Source organism: Sebastes umbrosus, chromosome 11, assembly GCF_015220745.1.
Source record: "Sebastes umbrosus isolate fSebUmb1 chromosome 11, fSebUmb1.pri, whole genome shotgun sequence".
NCBI lineage: Eukaryota > Metazoa > Chordata > Actinopteri > Perciformes > Sebastidae > Sebastes > Sebastes umbrosus.
In genome coordinates, this window is record NC_051279.1 from 24470231 (window position 1) to 24486552 (window position 16322).

Below are 16322 nucleotides of genomic sequence, written 5' to 3' on the forward strand. Positions count from 1 at the left end.
AAGTAGTTCTGTTGTCTAAACCTAAATAAGTAGTTTTGTTGCCTAAACCTAACGAAGTAGTTTTGTTGCCTAAACCTAATTAGGTAGTTTTGTTGTCTAAACCTAACTAAGTAGTTTTGTTGCCTAAACCTAACTAAATATTTTTGTTGTCTAATCCTAACTAAGTAGTTTTCTTGCCTAAACCTAACTAAGTAGTTTTGTTGTCTAAACCTAACTAAGTAGTTTTGTTGTCTAAACCTAACTAAGTCGTTTTGTTGTCTAAACCTGGATTCTGGTGTTAGTGTGAACCCGACCAATAAAGCAGGATGGCGTTGAGGTGATGAACTGACCTGAGGTCCAGGAAAACCAGACACTCCTTTTGGTCCATGATCACCGACCTTCCCTCTACGTCCCTGCAGAGACACCAGACTGGTTAGACTGGACGTCTGTTATTCCACCTTAATACTGACCTGACGGGGTATCTCCCACCTCCACCTTAATACTGACCTGATGGGGTATCCCCCACCTCCACCTTAATACTGACCTGACGGGGTATCCCCCACCCTCACCTCCACCTCCACCTCCACCCTCACCTCCACCTCCACCCACACCTACTGTGGGGACATCCACGGCATGGAAGTTTGAATCATTTCATTCAAACTATTTCACATGTAAATAAAACCTTTAGTGTCTGAATGATTCCGTTTTATCTGTTAGAATAGTTATTGTATTATTATAGTTAATATATTATATTAGAAGAAGATAATTAATAGGACAGCTGATTACTAACCGTGGTGGATGTAAAGAGTCAGTTTCTCCGTGTAAAAGTTAAAGCAAAAGAGCGATAGCTGCAGATTATTTTCTGTTCCTCAAAAGACAGAAATGTTTTCATTAATGACTCCAGCTCATTTTGAGGAAATCAACCATCTAACGGGAGAACAGGAAAGCTTAAAATAGAATTAGTCAGTCATTTTCATTGGTGTCATAGTTTCATGTTTTCATTTTCTCACACATGGTTTCACTTTCACAACTCAGCTCTGAATTTCTGTGGAAGTCTGTTAATTAGCCAGAACAGTCCAGATTCCACATCCCTCTCTGTTAATCCTCATGTACGACAATATACAAACCTTTTCATCTGTAAATATGTTAATGAGAAACATCTGACAGAACTGTGAGCAGCTGCTGGTGGTGCCTCTGTGTCTGGATATTAAAGTCCATCACACTGGATTACAAGAGAAGACGGTGAGAGTGAAACCGCTGACGTTCAGCGTCTGTTGGAGTTCAGGGAGCTGGTGAACATGCGAACATCCTCAAACAATTAAATTGAAAGTTAGAGCTTTAACCTCCGTCGATGTGTAGCTGACACAATAAGGACTGAAGCTGGAAGTTAGAGCTTTAACATCTGTCGATGTGTAGCTGTTACAATAAGGACTGAGGCAGAAAGTTAGAGCTTTAACATCCGTCGATGTGTAGCTGTCACAATAAGGACTGAAGCAGAAAGTTAGAGCTTTAACATCCGTCGATGTGTAGCTGTTACAATAAAGACCGAAGCTGAAAGTTAGAGCTTTAACATCTGTCGATGTGTAGCTATTACAATAAGGACTGAGGCAGAAAGTTAGAGCTTTAACATCCGTCGATGTGTAGCTGTCACAATAAGGACTGAAGCTGGAAGTTAGAGCTTTAACATCTGTCGATGTGTAGCTGTCACAATAAGGACTGAGGCAGAAAGTTACAGCTTTAACATCCGTCGATGTGTAGCTGTCACAATAAGGTCTGAAGCTGGAAGTTAGAGCTTTAACATCTGTCGATGTGTAACTGTTACAATAAGGTCTGAAGCTGAAAGTTAGAGCTTTAACCTCCGTCGATGTGTAGCTGTCACAATAAGGTCTGAAGCTGGAAATTAGAGCTTTAACATCTGTCGATGTGTAGCTGTTACATAAAGATTGAAGCTGAAAGTTAGAGCTTTAACTTAACTTTAAACACATATCCTTGATTACTGTTATTGTAATAGCCAATAACAAAGCAAAAAATTAGAGTTTTCTATATGTTTTCTATATAGCAATAGCACATCCTACAGTACGTTCATCCTCTCTTTGGTACCAACTTTAACAGATTTAAAGGTTCAGACGTCTACATGTGGATGAGATGTTGGATGCAGAGCTGATCAGGAGGAGAGAGGAGCGTTTATCTGATCACTCACCTGAGGACCAGAAGCACCTGGGTTGCCCTGAAGTCCTGGGTCTCCCGGGATTCCAGGTATACCCTTCAAAGACACGCAGGTTAAAAAGAGCATTTCACTGTGTAATAGATATGTTAGGGCTGCACAATTAATCTAATATTAATCCTGATCACGATTTTGTCTTCCCACAATTAAATGAACATGATCGACTGTGATATTGAGGTTTAAAATGCTCCGTTCATAGAAAACTCTGCTGCACATCAAATCAAACTAACATCCAGCCACCAGCCGGCCATTCAGATGTTTTAGCACCAGACAGCAGCAACCTGTGAAAGACTTTCCTGAATGTTGCTGCTGCTGTCCAGAGTAGAAGAGTAATATAATATATATATAGTAAGTAATATAATATATATATTACTAGTGTTGCCCGTCTGCTCTCTGAACCTTAGTTATAGTCTGATTTTGATCCAAAGATTTGTACATTAGCAGGAATGTATTCCAAAGTTAAAGTAAAAGCAGTGCTCTGTTGATTTAAATGTAAAAGTGCAATACAAATATGTTGCCCCTAAAATCTATGAATAATCGTGATTTTAGTATTGATCCAAATAATGGTGATTATTATTTATATTATTATAATTTTGGCCATAATCGTGCAGCCCTATGATGTATAAATCTTCCTCTCCTACCTTCTCACCGAACAATCCTCTTCTTCCATCTAGACCCTGAACAGCAGAACAACAGTCCATCATTACATTTAAAGATATTTAATGATTCATATGCAGGTCAGAACATGAACACTTAAAGACACTAAGATGATTCAAGTGGAACAAAACTACTAACAACAACACTGGAACCAGACTAACCAACCCTCCTGATTTGACCAGGTTTCCTCCCGGGTCACAATTATCCAGATATTCACACCCTTGTTCCTTTTGGTTTCTGTCTGTTCCTGTCTCTGTACAGTGAGTATCAGGTTGGCTGATCTGGTTGGCTGTTGGTTATCAGGCTGTGTCGGGCTCTGCTCGACGCAGCAAAAAGCCGTCGTGGCGCGACGCAAACCGTTGTAAATAATGAATAAGACAATGAATGAATAAATTAATGAATGAATGAAAACTAATGATGCCAGAGATTCATACAAGTTCACACCAGAGGGGCCAGTTACTCTGTAATCGTTCCTGACAATTAAAAGTCAAATTAAAAGTATTTAACATAAAAATGCTGTTGCAGTGAACTTCATAATTATTTTTATTTTGCAATTTTCATTCTTTAAAAGTGGGCTGCACGGCGGTGCAGTGGTTAGCACTGTCGCCTCACAGCTAGAGAGTCCTTCTGTGTGGAGTTTGCATGTTCTCCCTGTGTTAGCGTGGCTTTTCTCCGGGTTCTCCGGTTTCCTCCCACAGTACAAAGACATGCAGGTTAGGTTCATTGTTGACTCTAAGTGTCCTGTAGGTGTGAATGTGTGCGTGAATGGTTGTCTGTCTCTATGTGTCAGCCCTGTGATAGTCTGGAGACCTGTCCAGGGTGTACCCCGCCTTCACCCAATGTCAGCTGGGATTGGCTCCAGCCCCCCTCCCCGCGACACCCCGCGACCCCGAATGAAATAAGTGGTTACGGATAATGGATGGATTCTTTAAAATTCGCCAGAATGCAGGAAACAAGGGAGGACCTCCAGGTTAGAAATCCTATAGTTCTGAGGTCTGGAGGTTGGTGAGGACGCTGGAACCGACTCTCATTCTGGATCTGTTCCATCTTTTAGGTCTTTTAGCGGCTGAGTGTTTCAGTCAGTTTAGTAGCAGTTTGGAGCCAATTAACACAAACTGCAAAAACAAATGTGCATGAATAATGTGCTACTGTTAACCTGTTAAGCCCTATAGTACGACGGAGTATTAGGGCCACATCGAGGAAAAAAAATAAATCTGAAATTTCGAGAGTAAAGGCATAATATTACGAGAAGAAAGTCGTAATATTATGGTTGGGTGTTGGTTATCAGGCTGTGTCGGGCTCTGCTTGACGCAGAAAAAAGCCTGCGAGAAGAAAGTTGTAATATTATGAGAAGAAAGTCAGAAGTCATCACAGCCAGACGAGGAAGAAGTACTAAGACCTTGTACTTAAAAAAATACAACAAACATGGTGTAAAAATACTCAAGTATAGTAAAAGTCCTGCATTCAAAACTTTACCCACATACGAGAACAGAATTATTGTCAGGAAAAATTACCTGAAGTGTCCTAAAATGTAGTGAAGTAGAAGTATAAAGTAGTAGAAAATGGAAATACTCAAGTATCTGAACATTGTACTTGTGCTTAATGTTACTTTCCACCAGTGGTCATAGCTACATACATGTATATACAGTATAACACTATATATAAATAAATATATAGATATAAACAACACAGTATAGTGTGGATGTGTATAAAAGGACAGAAGTCTCACCGGGTCTCCAGTTCCTCCATCGTCTCCTGGCTCCCCGTTGAGTCCAGATAAACCCTGAGGATTTAAACTGGGATTAAGGATCAATACATTTACTTTAACTGCATACGATGTGTTAAGATTCAGATGTTCTACAGTGTGTAACGTTTCCAACCCTGGGTGCAGATGTGTCGACTACTGGAGCTGAATAAAAACCTGTAATACAGGTGAACACAGATCTCCTGTATGGGACCATTTAATGACCATCTGTGTTTAGTCGAACGCCTTTAAATACTACAGTACCCACAATGCTTTATTTGATGATTTATACATCAGAGTGCCAATACGTCATCCAGAGTAAGCTCTCATGGCCACTCCCACTTTTGGGGGAAACCAATCCCATGTCCCTCATAGACGGTAACATAGTAAACAGAAGAAGTTGAAACATGCCTCCAAACTTCTGCTTTAAACAAACCACTAATAGTAATAACGCCATAGCTGTGTAGTTGGTTGAACCAACAATAAATCACGAAACGCTGATCTCTGATTTGTTCCCCTGCCATGTCCTAAAAAAGATCTAATAGAGGGTCTTTATGGCTCCAAGCTATAGACCAGACCAGCATGGCTTTATGGCTCCAAGCTATAGACCGGACCAGCTTGGCCTTATGGCTCCGAGCTATAGACCAGACCAGCATGGCCTTATGGCTCCAAGCTATAGACCAGACCAGCATGGCCTTATGGCTCCAAGCTATAGACCAGACCAGCATGGCTTTATGGCTCCAAGCTATAGACCAGACCAGCATGGCCTTATGGCTCCAAGCTATAGACCAGATCAGAATGGCGTCATGGCTCCAAGCTATAGACCAGACCAGAATGGCGTCATGGCTCCAAGCTATAGACCAGACCAGAATGGCGTCATGGCTCCAAGCTATAGACCAGACCAGCATGGCTTTATGGCTCCAAGCTATAGACCAGACCAGCATGGCCTTATGGCTCCAAGCTATAGACCAGATCAGAATGGCGTCATGGCTCCAAGCTATAGACCAGACCAGAATGGCGTCATGGCTCCAAGCTATAGACCAGACCAGAATGGCGTCATGGCTCCAAGCTATAGACCAGACCAGCATGGTGTCATCTCCGAGGCTGCGCTCCCTTTTGGGGGAAAGAAACTCGCCATCACAGGAGAGAAAATGATGACAAGCTGCTGTGTAGCGGGTTAACAAGGCTTTCACACTGAGATCCGAGGCTCATACAATACGTGAATATTCACTGTCAGTGTGCTAAACGGCTAAATGATGCTGGTGACAGTGACTAGCATGGCTAGCTAACGTTAGCTTGAGTGTGAGGCTGCTGCAGTAATACAGTCATGCATTAATGTTATAGCAGCATTGTCTCCAACTAAATCTCAGCCTATAGATCAAACAGTTGGTTATTAACACGTTGGTTATTAACAGACAACACTTAGCCAAACGGGATTCAATCAGATATGTAGAGAAGTCTGGATAAACAATGTCCACCACTTTGTTGGACGGGGGAAGACTGAAGGGACATGGCGGCGATCAACCTTCATATATTAAGGTATCACCAACGCTCAGGTTCAGGCAAGGTCGCTAAATAATTATTAGAGGTGTGTTTAAAACAAACGTTTGTATAACAAGAGATGAATGAATATAAACTTGTCAATGTTACAATCAAACATACGTCAGACACATTGAAGTCTGAGATCTTCTAAAGGGGGCGTGGCCTTGATTTTTAGTGACGTACCGTATGTGGCGGTCTGATGTATCCAACAACCTCTAACTCAAACCCACTATTATCAGCTGTCTGAAGCTTTCTGATTGGATGTATCCCATGGGCCTCTTTGCTCAGGTGTCCTCGTACGACCTCAGGTCAGCACCTTCGTCAGGTGATCATGACAGGATCGTACCATCCGATTGGATGTTTCTTATGCTGTGTTCACCCTACGAGCAACAAAAGCACAGAACAGCCAGCTACATCGTTGGCGAGTTGCCGTTGAAGAGTTACTCCAGCGCTCGTTGATGTAGTTATGTGGTTAAATAGCACTGGGGACTGACTAACGCTAGTTTTTTAGATGGAACAGAACAGAAGATCAGTTGATGCTTTGCCGCTGAATAAAGTTGAGACCAGCTCAACTTTATTTGTAGCACGTCACGAAGGGACAAGCGTCGGGCGTCATTCTGTAGTTTCCATTGAAAATGACTCGTATCTTGTTGCTTGTAGTGTGAACACAGTATTACAGCAGTGCTTTCTGGGACTTGAAGTTGATCCAGATGTGCTGGTTCTTACCGGCAGACCTGGGTTCCCCGGCTCTCCTTTGGCTCCTGGGCTGGTATTATCAGCTCCTGGTTCACCCTGTCAGATAAAAAAAAAAGAGCTTCAGTGTTCACTCCGTCCATCCTACAAGATAAACTCCACATAGTTTCCTCAAGTGAAGCCTCCAGCTGTTCTCTAACAGAGGACAGAGTTGTTATTAGAGGATATGGATGTTAAAGCCATTGTTTGTCTTGAGGCTAATTCTCTCAAGATGTTGCAGACGGGTTTGTTTGAGGTCTGCTGGACTCGGCTTTTAGTATTTATGGTTTGTTGATCTGATATGTCGGATGTTGGGGTTTCATAAGCCGTTTAAATTCTTCTGTTTAGTTAAGTGGAATCGTGAGAGTAAGAGTGAGTAAAGACTCTCCTTCTTTCTCAGCAACACCCACATGCAGTGTGCTGACCTGTGACCTGGATTCAGGGAGGCTCACAGATTTTCTGATCAAATCACATTAAGCTCTGTTTTCCAACACAGGAACTAAGAACCGTTTGAGGAACTCATTGTGTTTCCACTGTAGGGACCAGGGTCTACATTAAGTTCTGGGGACTTTTTAGCCCCTAAAAACCTAATGTTTATTTTTTTCCAATGTGTTTTTCAGAGTAACCAGGCGACACAGTGAACGTCAGGCTGCAGAGTGTGTTTATTACTGCTGTGACCACCAGCAGTCCTCGTCACGCCATGTTGCTTCTTCATACGTCAGCAGACTAATTTGTCAAATCTTTCCACCGCGTTGGAAACGCAGACAACAGTGAGCTGAAGGAACCTTTTAGTTTCTTGAAAAGCAGTTCCAGGGACTAAAAGTCCTGGAACTATTGACGGAAACCCAGCTTTAGTTTCAGCACGTTGTTCTCATACACAATTCGTAGCTACACCTACCAACAGCAATGCACTGTAATTTGTATATATCCCACAAAATCAATTTGTAATTGTAATCGTACCATTTATAAGGAAGGATAAAGAGAGAGGAGGTCGGGGTGGATGGGTCAGAAAACACCAGACTTTCACCAGGAGACTGCTGTTGGTGCCCCGTGTGAAACCACAAGTCAACGTGGATTTATTTGTCACGTAACTTCTGTATTTTAACCCAAACCACCATCTTTTCCTAAACATAAAAAAATCCCGAAAAATTAGGAATATCTTTTTGTAAGATATCATACGAACCGCTGTATGAGGATACGTTGGTTTCAGTCTGAAGCAACGAGGGTAGGATACCTACTTCCTGTAGGTCTGGAGAGGTAAAACTCCAGTAACACTTACCGTATAAAAAACATCTCAAAACACGTGTAAATTGTCCTGAGAGCGAACACATTTCATTCATTGATATTTACTTTAATATATATATATTATATATATATATATATAGATATATATATATATATAATATATATCAGCCTAATCACGCTCTATGAGTGGGAAGCCAGTGAGGGATCAGGACTCACCGGATCTCCTCTCAGTCCTCGTTCTCCTTTGAGCCCCGCCTCCCCTCTGATACCTGGGATACCCTGAGGATGACAGTTCAACCAGGGATCAGAGGTCAACGCCTGCCAGCTGATCAGTGTGGATGGATAAAGGGCTATTACAATTACAATATTCATAACAACAATAGCATGTGCATGAACAGTAACAGAGGAATCATAATATTAAATACAGGTAATGATAATGCCAGTATAAAATACTATTATATTACTATTATTATAAATACTATTATATTTATTCATTTTATTCTCGTCATCATACTTGAATGTTTGGTAAATATGAAGACAATAATCAGGTTCTAGTGGTTTTACTGTGTTTCCTGGGTCTCCTCTGTCTCCTCGAGCTCCATCTGGTCCAGTCAGTCCCTGCAGACACAGAATCAGAACCACAACTAGCTCAGTACTGACAGCCTCATGGCAAGCCACTACACTGAACTAGAGATGTACTGTGTTCGTAGCTTGTTTTTTGTTTTCACCCTCACCAATAAGTTCACATTATTCCACACCTTTTGCTTTTATCACCATATTTCTGTTACAAAAATCCTTAGATGATCCCTTACAGCATTCTTTACATATATATTTTATATCTTAATGGCGTCTCTAGTTTAATACAGTAGTAAGCTAGCATTATTAATAAAGCCAACGAGTAGCACATACTTAGCAAACTACATTTATTTATAATGATTTATCATTTTGTTATGTTAGAAATGATTGAAGTTTAAACTCTGAACTCGTTACACAAACACACTGCTTAGTCCTCACCCTTGAAACATTTTCTGATATTAAATAGAGCTGATTACAGCTGATAACATCTGTCAGCAGCTGTCGGGTTGAGAGAATTAAAGAAATATGACAATAAACAAATAGTCTAAAAATAAAAAACTCTCGATGATATGCACAGAATATTCATTTTGCACGAGTTATATCAGTTATTTATTTTTATTGAAGTTGATTTCTGTATGATATATAAATATATACTATAAAAAAATATTAATTTCTTGAGTAAGTTAGTGTATAATAAGCAGGATAATGTACAGCGAGTGGGTCATTGTTGTGATAATATAAACTCTGACAGGGCGACGTGACGTGCTGCATCGTCCTGTCAGACCCGATCACTGTAGGTTATCCCTTATTTAATAAAAGCGTTATAATCCTAAAGTCAAAGAGTGTTTATGAGTTGTAGGAATTATCTGAGAAAAGAGTTGTTATGAGTGCTGCTTGCATGTTGCTCTGTGTTGTGAAGCTCCTCAGAGAGTCAGAATATGAAGATTCAACACATTAAAATCATTAGAAACAGATTCACTGTGATGTCTGCATCTTTTGATTATTACTGATGAGATGTTGGTACCTGCTCTCCGTTGACTCCCTCCAGTGCGTCGTCTCCGTCGTCGCCCTGCAGCGTTAGAGGAGAATCATCATCATTATCATCATCATCATCATCATCTCACTTTTAAACTACCGTTAAACTCATCAAACTACAGTCTGTAGTATGTAACACATTCTGCAGTTAATGCACTTTATTTCTGACTTTAAACACCATCAGTCCAGAGTCACTCACCCTGTTGCCTGAGACTCCCCGGTAGCCCTGCAGACACAAACACATGTTATATTCCATCATCATTAGCAGCATGTTTCAGTCCCGTCTCACAGGAAACTAAATGTCATGTTTGTTTATGTGTCTGATGAGTATGAATAACAGCAAACTGAGGCCTCAACCAAACTGGTACTTCACCGTGAACAGAGTGAAAACTCCTAGTCACCTTGTGTCCTCTGGGTCCAGAACAGCCCTCGATGCCCTGAGGTCCACCTGGTCCAGCAGGTCCTCGTTCACCCTGCAACAAGCCAACAACAGCAGCAGTGACCCAGCAGAGGAGACTGGTTCACACTGTACATCTCTAATAGATAAGCAGTCCTTCCTGTGGACAACAAATAATAATCCATGACTTCAGACATCACTGGAGTTCTTTCTTTGGTCCCACTGGTCTATTAGTTAGTTAGTTAGCATCATATCTCAACAACATGGTCACACATATTAAAAGACATTCGAGGCCTGGACCAGGGTCTTCAGTCCTATGAAGGTGGTTCACTTCTTACCGGTTACCATGGTGAACACCTGAGCAGCTCCGGAGCAGGTTATGTTCCAGGTTATGTTCCAGATAAGAGATCAGCTCTATAAAAGCACCGCCTACTGACCAAAACAAAGACAGTTTAAACAACACAGTTTAAACTGACAGATGAAGGAGTTAAAGTCATAATCCAGGCTAAAAACAACACAGTTTAAACTGACAGATGCAGGAAGGACAGCTGGCTTTACACTGTGGGTGTTTACCACTTTGAATTATGTTTTTACATTTATTTTTTTATTTGCTCTCAAGTCCGTTTCACACCTCTGGAAACGGGACACAACTGAGAGAAGGCTGAAATAGTCACAAACGCCTCGATATTATCAATATCTTAATATAAACCACTATAATCTATTCATCCATTATACTCTGAAACTATTTATATCTTACTGCCCCATCTAAACAAATATATCTGTAATGTTTTCTTTCACCAGCTGTCCTTCCTGGATTTGGCAGCTTCAACTGTGTTACTATTAGCCTGATTATGTGTTTAACTTCTTCGTATTTGTCTAATATTATAGTTTATAAAATGTGGCGCTCTGCTGACAGTAGACTTGTCCATGTCTGTGATTGGTCAGATGCTGTTAACCCCGCCGCTTTAAGTGAACGCGCTCATATCCAGATAGAGAAACCCTGGGTTGATTTACCGAGTTGATAACCAGCGTTGTAAGACCGCTTAGTGTGGTCTCGTTTGTTAGGGTTAGTGAAGCCAGATAAGGAGAAGATACTCTGGGTATGATGAACTCTCTTCGTAGTACAGGCCTCAGGTGGACAGGAAGCAGATAACTGTAATATTTTCATTGATTCCAACCAAATAATACCCAGACTTTTAGAAGGAGAAGATCGTATTCAACTGATTTTCTTCCAGAAGTGTTTCCAGCTGCATCAGGCTTCAAGTGTTTTCACCCCTCTTCCTCCTCCTCCTCCTCCTCCTCCTCCTCCTCCTCCTCCTCTGGGTTTCCTCCCATCTTGACCACCATTGGTATAAAGTGACGGAGTAAACAGTGTGTGGATAAATATATAAGTACTTACAGCACCTCCCTCCTCTCCGGGGAATCCCAGCTGACCCTTTGATCCAGGCGGACCCTGTTAATAAAACACAACAACAACATGTGAATGTGACCTTCTACTACCGCCGTCCTCTCTGCACTCTGAATACATCAAATATCCCCAGGAGACAACAGTTATAGTACTACATGTGTATATTTAACTATTTAAGTCTGTGACTTTATGACCTCACTACCAGCGTCAGCTTGTTCTCAGCTCAGACAGACTTCTCGTTAGTGTTCCTGACATCATGTATAAAGTATAAAGGTGTTTGTGTTCAGGTCACCTTTGACCCCGGGGGACCTGGAGAGCCAGGGGCGCCTTCATGTCCTGAACATTTACACACGTTACAGCACTCCCTGTCTGACACCGAGTCCTGCAGAGAGACAAACAGCAGAGGATAAAACCATTAACAGAAATACTCATCCAATCAGAGATCTGTCCATTCAGAGATCTGTCCAATCAGACATCTTTCCAATCAGAGATCTTTCCAATCAGAGATCTGTCCAATCAGAGATCTGTCCAATTTAGAGCAGGAGACGTAAATCCAAAGTTAAAAACCACCGAATCAGAGGCGGTTTCATCGTACAATCTGACAGTTCACCATTCGGAGCTCATGTGGTGATTAGCAGGTGTGAGCAGGTGTGAAAGTTCAAGCTCTTCTTTCATTAAACACAAACCTTCTTCTGTCACTGTGTGAGAGAACAACACCATGAATGTCTTCGAGGAGAGACAGTCTGGAAGATGTTTTTCACGTTTGTACGATTCATGAGAAACTACAGAGACACCAAGTTGATCAGGGAGACTTCCAGAGACCTCCAGAGACCTCCAGAGACTTCCAGAGAACCCCAGAGACTTCTAGAGACTTCCAGAGACTTCCAGAGACTTCCAGAGACCTCCAGAGACTTTTAGAGACCTCCAGAGACTTCCAGAGACCTCCAGAGACTTCCACGTATTTTGCTGCAGCAGACGGAGGGTGTGAGTCTGTGGTCAGCAGTAACATGAAGGACTTACAATCAGTTTGAGGATGGTGCTGCTGACGCTCTGCATGCCGATGCTGAGAGGAACCTTGTAGTCGAATCCTCGACCAAACTCCACCATCTGCAGCTGGGCGGGGTCATGCACACCCTCCAGAGCCACCGTCAATAGAGCGCTGACTCCTGCAGACCATAAACACATCAACAGACTGTTGAGGCCGTTTGTTTAGAATGTTATAGAACCCATTTTCATTCACATATCTGGAGGTCAGAGGTCAAGGGACCCCTTTGAAAATGGACATGACAGTTTTTCCTCGACAGAATTTAGTGTAAGTTTGGAGCGTTATTTAACCTCCTTCATGACAAGCTAGTATGACATGGTTGGTACCAATGGATTCATTAGGTTTTCTAGTTTACTATGACAAGCATCTTCACTCTAGCTTTAAAACTGAGCCGCTACAACCTAAAAATCACAAGTTGCCTTAATGTGTTAAAGAAATTAAAATTAATTTGCGTTAACGCATTATTATTGCGCATATTATTATTTGACAGCCCTAATAGTTATTAACATTAGCCTCTTAGATATTCTCTGTCTGTGCTTTTGTTTTGTGGAGTGGACACAGCACTATTTAGGAGGAAACTCATTTGGCCTCTTTTACTAAAAGGGAACAAGGAGAATAAATCGCACTGGAACCGGTGTGCATGGTTCAATGTGGAAAATTCGCACACAGATTTTCCGTATTCCTGCAACGCATTTTCACATCACTCTGTAATAACAAATAGAGAAGAGCAAAGGAAAAATGAAGGAGAAGAAAGAATGGACAAATGGAAGCAGGGAAAAGAAGCGTTAGCAGAGTTTTGGGATGACTCAAATAAATAAAGTATAGCAAAGGAGGAATAATTCATCTATTCTACTTATCAGAACAGTGTTTACCAGACTGTCGCAGCAGCTCTGATTCCTGTTTCAGTTTCATCACGTCGTCATCGAGTCCGTCTGAGAAGATCACCAGCACCTGATGGAGGAGTCAGAGGTTAAGATCATTCACAGTGGGGGGACAGTTAGTAAAACATCCTCGTTTATGTAAACCGAGGAAACATTTTGCATGTTTTTTGGGCCAAAGGATGAATCCTAATAACTTTGATGATTCCCTGACTTTTGCTCTAGCACCACCCATAAATGGTTCCTTCAGATGTGGTGCTGTTTACCGTGTTGACCAGAAGAGTCCATATGAACGCCCCCTCATGTCGTATTCACAACCTCGTCAGTGGAAAGTTTCTGAAAGTTTCTGAAAGTTCAGAGTTCACAAGTTGTGACGTGTTTGTTGACGTTGTCAGAAATGGCGGAGGCCACGGAAGTCCATTTTGGGTACATAATAAGTGAATATATTGTAATTTTAGTCATAAATTGTTTTTCTTGGTTATTTTATAATATGTCTGAGGAAAATGTTGATATTCCCAATGGCCTCTTCTTTTTCCTCTGTCATTATGCCTTTGCATTTCCTGCATTATGTAACCCACTAGCTGGCTTGCTAAATTGTTAGCCTCTGTGGCGTCTAGACTCAAACAGTAACAATAACATTGCCGTTGCTTAGCAGCGGTGTTCTCACGACTTAACCACTTGAACGTCACGAATATCGTCTACATGACTTTCCATGTTGTAAACACAAGCTCGCCAGTTTCATTTGAAGGCAGCATTATCCCCAGAGATGGGCAGCGATAAATAAAATGTACGTTAGCACTAAATGAGTGTTCTTGTGTTTATTGTTAAATGTGTATCGTTAGTCTTTTGAAGAACTAAAAAAGCACAACCACCATGGTGGTTGTGATGGTATGTAACAGTTATAAAATATTTGGTACCCCTAAAATTGCTTTCGTACCCCCATTAGCCGTGTTTCCATTCACTTATTTATATTTGCATTTTGAAGTATCGTATTAAAAAAGCTGCGAAAAATTCAATAAAACCTCATCAACTGCAAAAAAAAGTTTTTACGCTATCTAGAGGTGTTTTTTGTCTTTAAAGAGTTGATGCTGAGTATAGAAACACCTTTGCCTAAAAAATTCTGACGTAGCGAACATTTACCTCACATGACTGATTAGCTGTTACTGCTGTCGGCGTCTTCCCAGATATATATATTGTCTTTGTCTCCAGACAACATGAAACATGGCCAATACCAGATGACATGAAAGAACTATTAAAACTAATTCCTGAAGACCTCTCTCCTTTTTTTTCTTGTAGATAGATGACCAAGCCGGCTTGTTTAGTTTCCAGTTCAACCTCTACTTCTTCTTCTACTCTATTTACTGAATAAATGAAAACACTAAAACTAAAGATTTTCCAGGGTTGCCAGCGTCACTCTCACCTTCACCCTAGCTTTGGACTCAGTTTTGAACTTCTCCCCGAATGATTTCAGCAGGGCGGTGTTGAAGTAAGTGGGCTCTGTCAAAGTCAAAGTCATGACTTTGTTCACCACGTCCCCGCTGTAGCCCTCAAATTTGAAGTCGTCCCGGGAACGTCCATCGCGACCAACCACTCGGAAGGCGATGTTGGTCCTGACAGGTGCAGGACCGACGCAGCACAGGCTCTTTAGCGAAGAAACGGAATTAGTGATCCATGGCAGGAAGGTCTTGAGGTTGGGGTGTCCGCTGATCAGCATCTCACCACGAGCTCCAGAAACATCGAATCCCATGGCGATATCAATGCTGCAGTCTGTAGGAAAGGGAAACATGTCTTTATCTTTGGCAGTCAGAGATACAGGAATATGGTGGGAAAGAAGAGGTAAAGTCACACTTTTCAACTCACCACTTGGGGGGGCTGGGGGGGGGTGGGGTTGGTGGGGGGGTTGGGGGGTTGGGATCATCGCACATGGTGTTGACCACCTTTTGCTTGATATTTACCAAGCCGTTGAAGTTCCCCACACTGAAGAGTCTCTCCGGGGTGCCGGTGATCTGTAAGAGCTGCAGAACGTGAACGTCTCCAACGCCGATGGCGAACACCTCAATCCCCAGAGCCCTGAGAACGTCAGCGGTGTCCTCCACATCATCATCAGATTCCCCATCTGAGATCAACACCAGGTTCTTGGGGATCCCCGTACGGCTGCCCTGCGACACCTCAAAGTAATGTTTAGTGCGGTTCAAGGCCCTTCCGATGTTGGTGCTTCCACCCTTGTATTCCATATTGCGGATGTGTGAGATGCATTCCTCCTTCTTGATGTACTTGTTGAGGTAAAACTCATCCTTAGGATCTTCGCTGAACTGTGCAAGTCCAATATGCACAAACTCTTCACCTACATCAAAGCTGTTCACTACGTCTATCGTGAAGTCTATCATGAGTTTGTATTGGTCTAAGTTGATGCTGCCAGACCGATCAAGTAGGAAGACCAGGTCAGCCTTCTTGCAAGCTGTCAAAGCAAAGCAAAAGAGAGATGTTTGTCCACATTACTAATAATAAAGTGTGCAGTGAAATTATCATTGTATAGCCTAATTTATTTTTGGCCACACCACACTCTCAACTCCCTAATTTACTGTGGTTTTAGGTCTCTCCATACCCTGCTATAGGAAATGGGAATGTGACGACAGCAAGTCGGCCTTTTTTGGAGGATAAAGGATGAGAGTGCCATCTGCTGGCTGTTAACTGCAAGTGCCAAAAGATAACACACTGCACAGTAAACGAGATTCAACAGACTAACTGTAGTATACAGTCAGACGCAAAGGTAGTCTAACGTTATGGGTTTCATTTAGCAAGATACCGGTAGATTAAATATGCAGAATTAGCCGACGTTTTGTTAGTAGTCCGTTAGCAT

At 41.9% G+C, this 16322-nt stretch overlaps 1 protein-coding gene across 1 annotated transcript in view; it reads right to left on the reverse strand.

Moving 5' to 3' along the window:
* Window positions 1-16322, reverse strand: part of LOC119496980 (collagen alpha-6(VI) chain-like) — a gene marked incomplete at its 3' end in the record, with an annotated part of 47703 nt that overhangs the window by 16657 nt on the left and 14724 nt on the right. Inside the window, exons 9-25 of the mRNA XM_037784680.1 lie at window positions 15381-15920; window positions 15323-15349; window positions 14883-15229; window positions 13457-13535; window positions 12560-12705; window positions 11832-11921; window positions 11531-11584; window positions 10136-10207; window positions 9934-9960; window positions 9724-9768; window positions 8688-8741; window positions 8340-8402; window positions 6873-6938; window positions 4590-4643; window positions 2845-2880; window positions 2180-2242; window positions 330-392 (exon numbers count right to left, since the gene is read on the reverse strand). Coding sequence (XP_037640608.1) covers window positions 330-392; window positions 2180-2242; window positions 2845-2880; window positions 4590-4643; window positions 6873-6938; window positions 8340-8402; window positions 8688-8741; window positions 9724-9768; window positions 9934-9960; window positions 10136-10207; window positions 11531-11584; window positions 11832-11921; window positions 12560-12705; window positions 13457-13535; window positions 14883-15229; window positions 15323-15349; window positions 15381-15920 — 1826 coding nt within the window. The remainder of the gene's footprint in view (window positions 1-329; window positions 393-2179; window positions 2243-2844; window positions 2881-4589; window positions 4644-6872; window positions 6939-8339; window positions 8403-8687; window positions 8742-9723; window positions 9769-9933; window positions 9961-10135; window positions 10208-11530; window positions 11585-11831; window positions 11922-12559; window positions 12706-13456; window positions 13536-14882; window positions 15230-15322; window positions 15350-15380; window positions 15921-16322) is intronic.